This window comes from Staurois parvus, unplaced genomic scaffold (genome assembly GCF_062004578.1).
Source record: "Staurois parvus isolate SC_StPar_1 unplaced genomic scaffold, SC_StPar_1.0 ptg000827l, whole genome shotgun sequence".
NCBI classification, from domain to species: domain Eukaryota; kingdom Metazoa; phylum Chordata; class Amphibia; order Anura; family Ranidae; genus Staurois; species Staurois parvus.
Genome location: NW_028318623.1, coordinates 5,067,415 through 5,083,059, shown reverse-complemented (window position 1 = coordinate 5,083,059; position 15,645 = coordinate 5,067,415). Strand labels below are relative to the sequence as shown.

The 15,645-nt window shown below is 40.9% G+C and overlaps 1 protein-coding gene and 1 long non-coding RNA gene across 2 annotated transcripts; one reads left to right on the top strand and one right to left on the bottom strand.

The window, feature by feature from the left end:
• Positions 1-4,169: 4,169 nt before the first annotated feature.
• On the top strand, positions 4,170-15,440 carry APOE (apolipoprotein E). Its single transcript, XM_089655201.1, has 4 exons — positions 4,170-4,236; positions 5,058-5,117; positions 5,873-6,023; positions 13,725-15,440. The coding sequence occupies exons 2-4, from the start codon at positions 5,075-5,077 to the stop codon at positions 14,353-14,355; spliced, it is 825 nt and encodes a 274-aa protein (XP_089511327.1). The 5' UTR covers positions 4,170-4,236; positions 5,058-5,074; the 3' UTR covers positions 14,356-15,440.
• Positions 9,808-13,196, bottom strand: LOC149443876 (uncharacterized). The gene is made up of 2 exons (XR_016306604.1): positions 13,077-13,196; positions 9,808-10,069 (listed from the first exon to the last, which is right to left on the bottom strand). It is a non-coding gene; the product is annotated as an uncharacterized LOC149443876 (long non-coding RNA).
• Positions 15,441-15,645: the final 205 nt, after the last annotated feature.

The window sequence follows — 15,645 nt, the reverse complement described above, 5'->3', positions numbered from 1 at the left end:
GATCATATCCCCCCTTATGTATTATACATGGAGATCATATCCCCCCTTATGTATTATACATAGAGATCATATCCCCCCTTATGTATTATACATGGTGATCATATCCCCCTTATGTATTATACATGGAGATCATATCCCCCTTATGTATTATACAAGGAGATCATATCCCCCTTATGTATTATACATAGAGATCATATCCCCCTTATGTATTATACAAGGAGATCATATCCCCCTTATGTATTATACATGGAGATCATATCCCCCCTTATGTATTATACATGGAGATCATACCCCCCCTTATGTATTATACAAGGAGATCATATCCCCCTTATGTATTATACATGGAGATCATATCCCCCTTATGTATTATACATGGAGATCATATCCCCCCTTATGTATTATACATGGTGATCATATCCCCCTTATGTATTATACATGGAGATCATATCCCCTCTTATGTATTATACATGGAGATCATATCCCCCCTTATGTATTATACATGGAGATCATATCCCCCCTTATGTATTATACATGGAGATCATATCCCCCCTTATGTATTATACATAGAGATCATATCCCCCCTTATGTATTATACATGGTGATCATATCCCCCTTATGTATTATACATGGAGATCATATCCCCCCTTATGTATTATACATGGAGATCATATCCCCCCTTATGTATTATACATGGTGATCATATCCCCCTTATGTATTATACATGGTGATCATATCCCCCTTATGTATTATACATGGAGATCATATCCCCCTTATGTATTATACATGGAGATCATATCCCCCTTATGTATTATACATGGAGATCATATCCCCCTTATGTATTATACATGGAGATCATATCCCCCCTTATGTATTATACATGGAGATCATATCCCCCCTTATGTATTATACATGGAGATCATATCCCCCTTATGTATTATACATGGAGATCATATCCCCCCTTATGTATTATACATGGAGATCATATCCCCCTTATATATTATACATGGAGATCATATCCCCCCTTATGTATTATACATGGAGATCATATCCCCCCTTATGTATTATACATGGAGATCATATCCCCCCTTATGTATTATACATGGGGATCATATCCCCCTTATGTATTATACATGGAGATCATATCCCCCTTATGTATTATACATGGTGATCATATCCCCCCTTAATCTCCTCTTCTCAAGAGAGAATAAATTCAGTTCCTCTAATCTTTCCTCATAGCTGAGCTCCTCCATGCCTCTTATCAGTTTGGTTGCCCTTCTCTGTACTTTCTCCAGTTCCCCAATGTTCTTTTTGTGAATTGGTGCCCAAAACTGAACTGCATATTTCAGGTGAAAAGGAATTGTATGTTTTACCATTTTACTCGGTAAAGTTGGTGGTTAAGGTAATTGTTTGGTTTGCTTTACTGTGAACTGAGAGTCCAAGGGAGCTCCTACAGTGTATGGGGATGTGTAATAAAGTGTAAACCTTTGTGGTAACCTCATGGGTAATGACATGTACGGTTGAAGGAAAGAAAATTCCTTGATTCCCCCCATCAACACTGAATCCCTCCCGAAGAGCTCTTGTATTCTTATAGCGAGAGGTTTCCCAGCTGTCAGAATACAACGATCACTGCATGTGGCTATAGCAGTGATCGAAGAAAAAAACCCCAACAGGCTAGTTGTACTGAAGTCCATTGACAGATTGACTTTGGTACAACCAGCGTGCGCATACATTGTTCCAAATCCATCTGGTTCCTGCTGAGCTGGGTGAATTTTGATCCATCTATGACCAGCTTAACAGGTAAAGGAAAGAGAAGTAGCCTGTTCAGGAGAGGAGGTACTGGTGGCCAGTGATGGAGGTTCTATAATGGGTGGATTGGTGGCTGTATGGTCTGCCCTTCTAAGAACCAGGGACCCAAAGCTGGGGCCAACTGCATAGCAGAACTCACCTATGGACTAAGCCTGGACCACTGTGTGGTGACCAGTGCAGTACGTTGGCCACAATAGGGGGCTTATTCACACAAGAGTGTAGTTTTATCAAGCTAACACTTGAAAAATAATACATTTAACCACTTGCCCCCTGGAATATTTACCCCCTTCATGACCAGGCCATTTTTTGCTATACGGTGCTGCGCTACTTTACCTGACAATTGCACCATCATGCAACACTGTGCACAAATTAAATTTATATAATTTTTTCACACAAATAGAGCTTTCTTTTTGGTGGTATATGATCATCACTGGATTTTTTATTTTTTGCTATAAATGAAAAAAAGACATAAAAAACAATATTTTGTACTTTTTGCTATAAAACATATCCAAAAATGTTTTTTTAAAAAATCAAAATGTCTTCATAAATTTAAATTAAAAAATGTTTTTTAAATAAAAATCAAAATATATTCTGCTACATGCTTGGTAAAAAAATCCCAATAAGTGTATATTAGTTGGTAATTGGTTTGCGTGAAAGTTATAGCGTCTACAAATGGCAGTACATATACAGGAATTTTTATTTATTTATTTATACTAGTAATGGCAGCCAGGGGCAGACTGACAACTCATGGGGCCCCCGGGCAATAAGGGATCATGGGGTCCCTGTGTCTTTGCCCAAACTCCAAAAAACCTATGAAAAAGGTACCAGGGGCATCTCATGGGGCCCCCTACTGACCCCGGGCCCTTGGGCAGTGCCCAAGTTTCCAAATAGTCAGTCCGCCACTGATGGCAGCGATCATCGACTTATAACGGGACTGAGATAGTATGACAGGCATTCTGACAATAACTGACACTGGGTGGGAACTGACTAACTGCCACTGACATCTCCAGAGACACTAATACAGTGATCAGTGCTAATAAAAAGCACTGACACTGAACTAATGACACTGGGCAGGAAGGGGTTAACATCTAGGGTGATCAGAGGGTTAACTGTGTGTTAGGGAGTGATTTAACTGTGTACTGTATAGTGTTTTACTAGGGGATGTGCTGGTTTTTATCTCCCTGCTTTGCAGAGAGATAAAAACCAGCATGTCGCCACTGACAGGAGAGAGATCTGTGTTTACACTCACAGATCTCTCTCTTGTCAGCTGCTCCAACAATCGGCGAGTCCACCCATGAATCGCCCATGAATCGCTGGCTGGGGCCTGCTGATTGATACCTACAGGAGCCGATAACAGCTCAGGTAGGATGGCATGCGAGCGCACGCCCCCTAGCCGTAAATGCAGAATCATGTCTATATATGTGATTTTGCGCAGAACGGCTGCCCTGTGGCAGTAAAACTGCTTCAGGGCGGTCAGTAAATGATTAAACTGGCAGCATGCGGTTCCCCTGTGAATGTCAGAATATGCCCCTACCCAGAAGTACCAGGTATTTTCTTGTGCTGAACTTAGGCAATTGGTAAGTAAGGAAAGAAAAGTATTTGCAGTGGGCATTGGGGAGATCAAAACAAACTGATTGTTTGCCCTGAATGGGCCCTGCAATCCTTTAGCCATTTAGTCATCTGGATTTATGGGGCTAAAGGTGTCCAGAAGTGGCCATAGAAGGTGTCCAGAAGTTGCCATACAAGAGAAAAAAAAAACTTTTTTCTGTCCTCTTTAACTCTATTGCCCTGGAGGGAAGCACTGGAAATATCTGTCTGAGCTTTCTCCTTTCTGATTCATATTCCTAAATGTGCACATTTATGCCCACCTCTTCCAAAATTGCTGCTCATTGAGAGCTGGCCTGTGTGCTGGACCATCCTCCACACCAGGGGCGGACTGACCATTTGGAAACTCGGGCACTGCCCGTGGGCCTGGGGTCAGCACGGGGCCCCATGAGATGCCCCTGGTACCTTTTTCATAGGCTTTTTTGAGTTTGGGCAAGGACACAGGGGCCCCATGATCCCCTATTGCCCAGGGACCCCATGAGTTATCAGTCCAGCCCTGCTCCACACCCATCTTTACACTGATGTCCCAAGTGATGGACAGCCAGTGAAAAAATGCAAGACCTGGTTAAAGTTTACTAATGTCTGATGATACATTAGTCATTTAATACTTTCATCACTTCCTAATTTTTCACTTTCCAGGCATCCCAGGGTTAAGTCTGCAGAGGGAATAGATTGCTCAGTAGACTTCGCCCCCACCAACTTAATACTGATCATGTGTCTGCCTCTGGCTTCAAGGTGCAAGAGTGCAACCCTTCCAGCTCACAGCCTGCTGCTTATATAAAGACAGAGAAGGAGGGGGGGACAGAGATTGCTGCTACTGAGAAGGTGAGGAACATGGACTAGGAATGGAAGGACAGGTCCTAGGAAGGAATCTGATAATATATGGAACATGGACTGGGGATGGAAGGACAGGTCCTAGGAAGGAGTCTGATAATATATGGGACATAGACTGGGGATGGAAGAACAGGTCCTAGGAAGGAGTCTGATATATAATATTTTATATATATATATATATATATATATATATATATATATATATATATATATATATATAAAAAAAAACAATGGGTGTGGGGACACAGTGTATATGGCTCATTAGGGTTATTACAAAAAAAAGTGATATATTGTTATAATATTTACAATTATCATTATTGTTGTAGATACTGATAAGACGAACCACCAGAAGAATCTTATATTTCTTAGCGATCCCAGTCAATAGATGTATGGTTTAATTTTCAGATATGATCACTTGCACTGGCCAAATAATGGGGTCCCAGCAGATATTTAGCTAGCATCTACCAAAAACTACAATATCAGCTTTAGGCTTTAGGTTGACCTTTGAAAGTATATTTTGCGGTTCCCCAGTTGTTGTGGAACTATGAGTCCCATTCTGCGGTTTCTAGAACTTCTAGAATTTCTATAGTTCCAAAATGACTATTGGAGAACTTGGTAGCCAATTCTTGGTTATAGCATCTCATACAAGGAAGGAGATTCTCTTGACTTTGGAATTTCAGCTATTTTACTTATAGATGTCATACAGAGTTTGGTGCGTTACTGGTGGAATTCACAGATGGAAATAGGCAAGAAAGGCCAGGCATCTAGCATCTTCCTGTTCTAATAATTTGTTTTTTTTTTTGCTCCCATAGGATTACAAAGAATAACCATGAACACGATTTTTCTACTCTTGACGATTGGGCTCCTAGCAGGTAATTCATTTACGATGACCTATATAAGCTAATGGTGACTATAAAGGGCCTAACAGTATTTCCAATATGAATCCATTGTGTGAGGATTGGACTGTGTCACTATTTTCTAGAAGGAAATAATAGGCTTACACAATATTTTCCAAAAAGTTGGGAAATACTCGTGTGATCAGACACTGACCCTCGTCTTTTCTATTACAAACTGGGTACAAGTTATTGCCAAACTGGTACCCAACAACCAAAAAAAAAATTTGGTTACAGTTTGTCATGGCTCCCTGAGGCTTCCATCTTCATCCGGTCTTCCTTTCAGGTTCGCGAGCTACGGCCATCTAATTGGCTGGTCCGAGATGTTGTCACTCCTGCACATGCACGAAGGGAGTTTTGGCCGTGGCACAACTCTCTCAATGGACGGCACGCCATGTCCATTGAGTGACGTGATGTCACCGGCGCTTGTAGAGTAAATATCTCCTAAAAGTCGCATCTTTAGGAGATATTTACAGTACCTACAAGTAAGAATTATTAAAGGCTTACCTGTAGGTAAAATATGCAAAAGGGCATTTACTTCCACTTTAAAGGGACGAGGTGGCAACTGTATGACAGGACCAACAGTTAGGGAGAATCTGCCCAGCTGGTCACAGAAGGCAATAAAAAACAAATAGAGATTCCAATCCTTCCATATTCTATCTTAAACAACTTCTTCCATGTTTAATGATAGTATGATGATTATGTTGGGATGCTCATTGATGTTCTTTCCACAGGGGCCCAGGCTCGTTCTCTTTTCAAAGATGAACCCAAGACAAAATGGGAATCTGCATTGGACAGCTTCTGGCAGACCCTCAACAAGATGGAAGAGGCTGCGGATGAAGCTTCATCAAAGATGAAAGACTCTCAACTTGGCAAAGAACTTGAGTAAGTAAGACAAACAGAAACCTATTTGTAGGATGTCTTGTGGAGGAGAAAAAGGTGGGCTGCTGGTTTTCTATCCTTCTGTCTAGCTAAAAACCATGAATTATCTTTCATGTACGAACTCACAGGTCCAACCACAGCTTTATAGAGCTTTCACTTTCTGGTGTATAATTAGTACAAGTCATTTCACGTTCTGCTGTTCTTCCTGCAATGCTGTCATGAGACTCAGCAGATAGTTGAGCAGAAAAATGACAGATGTGCAATGAATGTTTTTTAGGAATGACCAGAACAAGAAAAGACATGCAGACTAGCTCAAAGCTACATGGTATAGGTGTGTATAATAGTAGCCTGTGGATAAGTAATAAAATATCTAGCTTGATGGGTCTTGACAGCTCCTGTAACAGCTGTGTTCAGGTTATTTACAGGATGCCTGTATCTATTCCTGCTCCAATTTATAAATTTTAATTCAATATGGCACCCTTGTTATTACATAAGACCGGTTCATGATTGTTGATGTGATAGCTTCTTTAATCCCCCAAAGTGACATTACAACCTAAAACATGACTTGTTCCACTGGGCTAATTAAATAAACTATGTACGGAGCAAAGGCATTAACCTAGAGCAGCCAATCAGAATTCAGCTTACCAGCCAACATGGATTCTGGTTATTAGCACTGTTCTTTAGATCTTGCACTGTGTTGGTTTCCAGGTCCTACTACACATGGCTCTTTGTTTTTTTTTTAAATGAGCATTAGGGCTCATGTACACTGCAACTCCTAAACTGACGTTCAGGAGCTGTTCAGTGTTTTTTTCAGCAGCCCCTGAACTCTCCATAATGTTTTCCTATGTGTCCATGTACACATCATCGTTTACGGGCAGTTGAGTTTACAGTTGTTATTTTGAATGCACCAAACTTGCGTTCAGGAGTAGATTATACTGGCAGTTTTAACGCACAATGCTTGTATATGCATGTAAACGCGGTTAACCGCATTCATAAGCGTTTGCGTTTAGAAGCATTTTTAACTGTTCCATGTTCAGATGCTGTCCAGAGCCTTTTTTCTTCATCAGAAATGCATGCAAAGCATTTTTCATGTATTCAAATGGACCCGGTACACCAGCGCAGTCAGTTCCAGGTTTCGTGTGAAGGAAAAATGGTAGAACGCGCCGCATTATGCTCATGATGGGATCCATAGTGAATACAACCAGAAAAGACAGGTCATCTCAACACATACTGCTCTCTCTGCTTCTGCTCTCTCTATTCCTCTCAAAATGTCTGAAATAGTTAATTTTTTACTATTTTTCAGTGCATTTTGGGCATTTGGGAAAGGTCTCCTGAGGTTATCTTTAAAAAAACGCTTCTAAACGCAAATGCTCATAAACACACATAAACGCGGTATGCAAACGTTGCTACACTAACGTTTTTTAACCTGCATTTTCCAGCAGTCAGTTTCCATCGTTCAGAAGAGTTTTCCAAATGCCCCGTGTACATGAGCCCTTACAATAAAATGAAGGCAGATTGCAGGTCATCTCGATGTACCTTCTAGGTATCCCCAATTGTTTGCTTCTAAAACAGCGTATGGTTTCATGCTTACTCAGCATCTAGCGTTGATATGCTGAAGCCTTCAATCAAACATTTATATATTAAGGACTATGTATTACAAGACCAGTAATCACTTTGCTCTTAAAGACAGATGTTCTAATCACAACCACTTTTATGTATTTGAAATGCATGTCTGCCTGTTGCCCTGCAGCAATCTCACTGCCTGTATTAGTCAGTGTCGGCATTTCATCTACATTTGCAGAAGAATGTGGAATAAGCAGGGCCTGACTTGCGTAAGCATGTGCTTGTTATTCTGAGCATCCCCTGTACTAAATTAATACGGGGACTGAATTTTTTTCTACTGATGTTTTATTTATTTTTAATTTTTTTTTAATAAAATCTTTATCTTACTACAATGCAGTGGAGGTCATACATAACCCTCATTTTCCAAAGAAAAGTTCAAACACTTCAACACTCAGACAGTAGTACATCTGGGGTTGCCATCTCATCCCTTTAAAACTGAACACATATTAATTACGCAGGTTCTGAAGCTAATTTATTGCAGATGAGCCACTAATGCAGGCCATAGACGGGTCGAAAATCGGCCAATTTTTCTTTAAAAAAAATGAAAAATCAGTCGTTCAAGCGGCCGACGTTATCAGCAACGGTAAAAAAAAATCAGCCGATTTTCATCGTGTCTACAGCCGGCAAAAAGTGTCCCTGCAGAGAGCTCCGCTATTTCTTTGACAGTTCCTTGACATTTATAGCAGTTGCAACAATGTATCTATTTGTATCCATTTAGGATACAGATGTTTTTATTCGGAAACAAATAGATACATTGTTGCAACCGCTATAAATGTCAAGCAACTGTCAAAGAAATAGCGGAGCTCTCTGCAGGGACACTTTTTGCTGGACTGGAATTCCTCTTCTTCTTCATCCTCTTCTTCTTCATCCTCTTCTTCTTCTTCATCCTCTTCTTCATCCTCTTCTTCTTCATCCTCTTCTTCTTCTTCATCCTCTTCTTCTTCTTCTTTTTCATCCTCTTCTTCTTCCTCTTCATCCTCTTCTTCTTCCTCTTCTTCTTCTTCCTCTTCTTCTTCATCCTCTTCTTCATCCTCTTCTTCATCCTCTTCTTCTTCATCCTCTTCTTCTTCATCCTCTTCTTCTTCATCATCCTCTTCTTCTGCTTCTTCCTCTTCTTCTTCTTCTTCCTCTTCTTCATCCTCTTCCTCTTCATCCTCTTCTTCCTCTTCATCCTCTTCTTCATCCTCTTCTTCATCCTCTTCTTCATCCTCTTCTTCTTCATCCTCTTCTTCTTCATCCTCTTCTTCTTCATCCTCTTCTTCTTCATCCTCTTCTTCTTCTTCATCCTCTTCTTCTTCTTCATCCTCTTCTTCTGCTTCTTCCTCTTCTTCTTCTTCTTCCTCTTCTTCATCCTCTTCTTCATCTTCCTCTTCTTCATCCTCTTCCTCTTCATCCTCTTCTTCTTCATCCTCTTCTTCTTCATCCTCTTCTTCATCCTCTTCTTCATCCTCTTCTTCATCCTCTTCTTCATCCTCTTCTTCATCCTCTTCTTCATCCTCTTCTTCATCCTCTTCTTCATCCTCTTCTTCATCCTCTTCTTCTTCTTCATCCTCTTCTTCTTCTTCATCCTCTTCTTCTCTTCCCCTTCATCTTCTTCATCCTCTTCTTCTTCTTCATCCTCTTCTTCTCTTCCCCTTCTCCTTCTTCCTCTTCTTCTTCATCCTCTTCTTCATCCTCCTCTTCTTCTACTTCATCCTCTTCTTCTTTTTGTCTTCCTCTTGCAGGTCACTGCTCATGCGCAGATTTTTTTTATCGGTAAAAGATCGGCCGATTTGCCCATCATTGCCGCGAAAATCGGCCGATCGGCAAAATCGGCCGATTTGTTTCCAACTTTACCGATCAAAAAAATCTGCCAAAATACCGAAAAACGGCCGAACATTTAGCACACTAACGATCCGAAAATCGGCCGATTTTATTTTCGGCTGAAAAATCGGCCGATTTTCGACCCATCTATGGCCTGCATAAGTGAGTTTAATTACCACCTTAATCAGACACAGAACCTGTGTAATTAATATGTGTTTGGTTTTAAAGGGATGAGGTGACAACCCTAAGTACATCCAACAGTGTCAAAAAAGCTTACACGCAATACTGGGGTTTTCTATTAAAAGGTACAGCATGCTTTGGAAAACGAGGTGCAAAAAGACACAGGAGGGCAAACGCCTAGTGAATTACCACCATTAATGTTTATTGAATATAAAAAAAGACCATTACATACTCACAAACATTGTAAGGAACAGGCAAATCAAATAACAAATCCAGCCGAAGGGCAGTATCATTGACGATGTATAGCACATGCAAACCCAAAAGAACAACTTCCTGCTCTCAAGGTGAATGTTCCGGCTATGGTGGGCCTTGGGTCTTCAACCACTCAAGTTTTGTCAAGACTTTGCAGCCCCCCCGAGGACTGGGGAAGCCCAAAAGAAACACTAGAAAGGCAAAAACAGAGGATGTTATAAAAAAAATAAACAGCGCAAAACAATACCCAAACCAAATGAATTACATAATAATAAACTATAAAATAAAAATTATATAAAAATTATAAATTATTATAAATAAAATTGATAATGTCCAAAAAAACTTAATGTGTCCAAAAAAAAAAAATTTCTTTAAGATAAACATAAATTCCTTTATCCCAAATTCCAGGGTGCTTCAGCAAAAAAAAAAATGTATTATAATTATCTTCCTATGATATGTGCTTCCACCATCCACCAGTGCTGTGACCAACATAAACCGCACTCACCAGATATTGGTGAATAGTAGGCCTTATAGGACTTTTAGGGATCCTACACCCCCTCTACAGCCTCCAGACCTCCAAAAAAACAGAGGGTGCACCAGCCTTGCGCACTACCTTTGTAGATCATTTTATTGAAATTATAAAGTAGATGTATACTCATAAACGGCATACAATCTCAAACTCATCAATATTCACAGCGTTTGACATGATCTGGTCCACTGCGCAAGTCCCAACCATGGGAAGACGTCAGAATTGTTGATGCATTTTGAGGGGGTCTCCTCTTCCCCAGAGTCACTTGTCTGATGCGTTTTGAGGGGGGCCCTCTTCTTCAGAGCCAGTTGGACCCCCTTCGAAACACATCAGCCATTCTCAGTGGCTTCTTGTGGTTGGGATTTGCAGTGGACCTGGTCATGCTGGGCACTGTGAATATTGAAGAGCTTGAGATTCTGTTTGTGAGTATACATCTAATTTATTATTTCAGTAAAAGGATCTACAAAAGTAATGCACAAGGCTGGTGTACCCTCTGTATCAGTCTATCAAGTATACCTCTCTGAAGAAGGGGGCACATCTCCCCAAACTTAGCAGCCTTTCAACTGTGTTATACAAGATCAGACGACATCGCCTTATGACTAGAGTTGCTATTTGATAGCCTGTTCCTTACAATGTTTGTGAGTATGCAATTGTCTTTTGGATCCAATTAACAGGGGCGGACTGACCATTCGAGCACTCGGGCACTGCCCGAGGGCACCGGGTCAGTAGGGGGCCCCATGAAATGCCCCTGGTATTTTTTTTATAGGCTTTTTTGAGTGTGGGCAAGGACACAGGGGCCCCATGATCCTCTATTGCCCGGGGGCCCCATGAGTTGTCAGTCCGCCCCTGCCAATAAACAATAATGTTGGCAATGCACTAGGCGCCTTCCTGTGTGTTTTTGCACCACATTTTCCAAAGCATGTTATACCTTTTAACACAAACCCCTTGACTGCCTGGGTGTAATAAATAATTAATAGTCTCTGCTTTGTAAAATGAAAGCCCAAGATATCATGGACTCCCCTCTACTACACTTAGAAAAGTTTGTTACTACTGTTTGTGTCTCTTTTGGAAAGATTTTTCAGAATGTCTTGTCTAGGTCACAGGGGAACAGTAACTGGGGAGAAAATCTCCCATTAGGAACATGAACAGCAATTAAAAAAAAAACTGATAAATGTCCAATGTCCTCACTAATATATCCAAGGAACAGGGGCGGACTGACAACTCATGGGGCCCCCGGGCAATAGGGGATCATGGGCCCCTGTGTCCTTGCCCAAACTCAAAAAAGCCTATGAAAAAGGTACCACGGGCATCCCATGGGGCCCCCTACTGACCCCAGGCCCTCGGGCATTGCCCGGGATTCCAAATGGTCAGTCCGCCCCTGCCAAGGAATAAAAATGCCTATTGTTGAGCTTTGGCTAGAGTGGGGAAATGTTAAAACCCCTTTATTAAGTTTTTATTGTTGTTTGTGTCTGGCTGAGACAGATGTACCTTTTTTGTTTTGGTTTCACTGGGGCAGGAAGTAACATTAAATATAAAATGTTATAATTTTCCCAAGATTAAGAACAGAGGGTACATCTTTTATTGGGGACGTCTGTTCTGGTGAAAACTGTCTAAAGCTAGCCATAGATGGAGCGATTTTCTTTCCTGCAAACACAGGTTGCAGGAAAGAAAATTGTTAGTCAGTGTTGATGGGGGAATCCCTCCCGTGAAGCCATTGTGGTCTCCCAGCTGGGGAGGGGGGTGCAGGAAGCTGTTCAAGCTGGGAGACCACAGTGATTACTGTAAAGGAACAGGACCCAGTCTGCGCTTGGGTATTTCTGTTATAATACAGAAACACAGACAAGACACCACTCTTGAAGGAAAACCAGGAAATAGACTGCTGTATTTTAACACAGATACAGTACTGCTTGGACCTTGAAGAAGGGGACACTCCCCGAAAGCTTGTCCTCAAAATTGTATGTTAGTGCAAATAAAAAAAGTATCACGGACCGTACTCAATTGTTTCTAACACAGATACAAGATATATACATTCAAGGGAACAATTCCCCCCTGCCTGCATAATGACACAGGGCGGGGCAAACCAAATCTAGCAACACATCAGCAGACACCCCCCACCAAGCCAATACACCAACACAAACATCCCATAATACTTTGCTCCCAAGCAAGACACACAATAGGACAATGGGATACAACCACATGGCATTAAACAATCCACAACCCCCCACCCCACCTATACATGTCTACACAATATCAGGTCATATCACCCTGCACCCCTAAAAGGCACAGGGTGACTTACACATAAGAGGGATATGGGGAGCTGAGACAGGGGTCTCCCCACCTCTCCAAAGTGAGCTGTGTTCCATGGGCCCCCCACCCAAAGTGACTCCCATCACAATTACTGCTAGTGGCTTTAATAGCCGCTAGCAATAATTGCATGTACAATCCAACAGGCTTGTTGTACTCAAGTTGATCGATCAATCAACTTGGGTACATTCAGCCTTCCCATATGTGGTTTGAATCTCGGCCAGTCCCTGCTGAACTGGCCGAGATTCGAACCATCTATGGCAGTCTTAAAGCTGCAATAAACAAACAAAAAAAGGTTTCCCCTACAAGGTGATGTCATAATTTTCTATCATGCATCGCTTACTAGCAAATTATGAAGGACTTACCTTAAAACAAAGCCTCTAGCAGTGTGCTGTCACCACAGCCGAGGCTTCCATCTTCACCTGGTCTTCCATCCGGGTTCGTGAACTCCGACCGTCTGACTGGCCGAGTCATGATGACATCACTCCTGCGCATGCGCACGGGAGTACCGGGCCACAGCACAGTGCTTATAAGAAAGCTTACCTGTAGGTTAAATGAATATAGGTTAAATGAATATATTCGCTCCTTTTGATGGCCAGCGCATGCGGTCTGAAGGAACGGCATAGCCGTGCCATTCCTGCAGAGCGCATGTATCGTCTGTCAAAAGGAGCAAATATATTGCTTGAACCTACAGGTAAGCTTTATTATTATAAGCTTACCTGTAGGCAAAAAATACAAATCTGGAGTTTACTACAACTTTAAGAGGGCATTTATCCTCACTTTGGAGAGATTACCTGTTGTCTTCAGTACTTTAAACAAAGTGAGATCCCACCAGAGGGGCTCAAACAACAAATAAACTTGATAGAGGTCTTAACCATTCCTCACTCTATTCAAAACTGAACCAAAAAAAATAAGTTTTGGCTTTATGTATACATTAAGGATAATTATTTTGTGATATTTTTCAAGTATATTTCATGGTATACTTACTAGGACCTCTATATCTTTACTTGTAGTGGACTCATCAAAGAAACCATGGAAGAACTGAGCAATTATGCTGAAGATCTAAAGAGCAAGGTTGGTCCCATGGCTCAAGATGCTAACCAACGATTTACTGATGAGATATCTGCTCTTGCTGACAAGCTCAAGAACGACATGGAGGACACCAAGACAAGAGCCATACAGTACTCTGGAGATCTGAAATCCATGTTCGATCAGAACATCGAAGATGTCCAAGGAAAGGTTAGTATGTACATGAAGAAACTAAAAAAACGCCTTGCGAAGGACAGCGAAGACCTCAAGAGTAAACTCAACCAGTATGGAGATGACCTGAGCAAGAGCACCCAGGAGAAAGTGGAAAATCTCCGCAAAAATGTGGAGCCAATTGTTAACAATTTGAAGAAGAAAGGACAACAGCGCCTTCAGTCTCTGAAAGATGCCATGGATGAGCAAGGAAAACAGCTGAGAGATCGATTTGCCTCAGTGGCCAAGGACGTCCAAAGCAAAGTTAAAAAGATGGCCTCAGATGTGAAAAGCAGCGTGGACAAACTGTCAGACCAGGTGCGCAAATGGTTCAACCCCTCTGTAGAAAACCTCCGTAACCAGCTTCAGAACCTGGCCAAGAGCTTGCCACCCAAGAAACAGTAAACCCTTGACCATCATCCCTGCATTTACTGCCATGCTCCTAACATTTCATTTGTAACACATATGCCATTTGCTGCTAATCTTAGACCAAAAGCTTGCCATCCAAGTGAGGTTGTAGATTTAAAGTCAGTTACAGACAACCACACTTCCATTATTTTACTGCATCTGGACAAGCCAAAATGTTTTGCAAATGATGTGAGGTCCAACCAATTCCAGGTATAATCATTATATATATTAGTGGTAGGACATCTGAAGCCTTGGAATTCTGCTCTCAAAAAAGAAAACTCTTAATAGTTACAATCCTAAAAAAGCCAGATATTCAGAGCCAAACACCAGTTAACAATACCTCTTAATTAGCACAAGACCAAAGATAACAATACTATCTGCCTGCTGAAACATCTGCAGCTTCTACCGGGATGCCTCAGGCAAAAGACAAGCACTCAAACTTTTTGAACTTTCTAAAAACAACTGGCAACTTGGGGCTATCTGATCCTCATGCTGTATGTCAAAGTCTTTAGACAAATGTATAAGCACCTGACTTTAGTATATCCAGAAAGTATTTTTATTTCTTAATCTTTTTTGAATTTTGTAGATGAATGCTAGTTTTCTTATAAAAGAATTAAGGGAGTTTACACCGTCAGATAACTTGAATGTACATGCCCTCCTGCATATTTTTATAAAATACATATCCTTTAGTTTTTGCTTGCATATTTGTCTTATAGCACAATAAGAGCACAGAAATTTTTTTTTTTTATAAAAATCAATGCATATAGTAAAAGCTACCAAAAAACTGTATCAGCCTTATCTGATGACGTATGAACCCCTAAAAAATTTGTTACTACGTGGCAAAATCAAAAGGTCTTGCAAGACTTCAATTCTCTAGTGCGGTCGCTTAAACTAAATAGTATTTTGTGTATAATTTTACGTCTTTAATACTCATTTCTATATATATAGTTTTATGTGTTTTTGTAATACTTATGTGTAATCTCAATGTTTGTGTACAGAAAACCAATTATACACAGTGTATTTTGTCAGCTGTACAATGTATTTTGTGTCAACCGTTTACAAATAAAGGGAACAGCTGATAATCTGGTTATTGTGTGACATTTTTTATTATTATTATTATTATTATTATACAGTATTTATATAGCGCCAAAAAGTTTGCTCAGCGCTGTACATTATAGTGGGGACAGTACATGAGACAATACAGTGACAATACAATACACGAGGGGTACGAGGGCCCTGCTCTTGGGAGCTTACAATCTAGGAGGGAGGGGGTAGTGGTACAGGAGG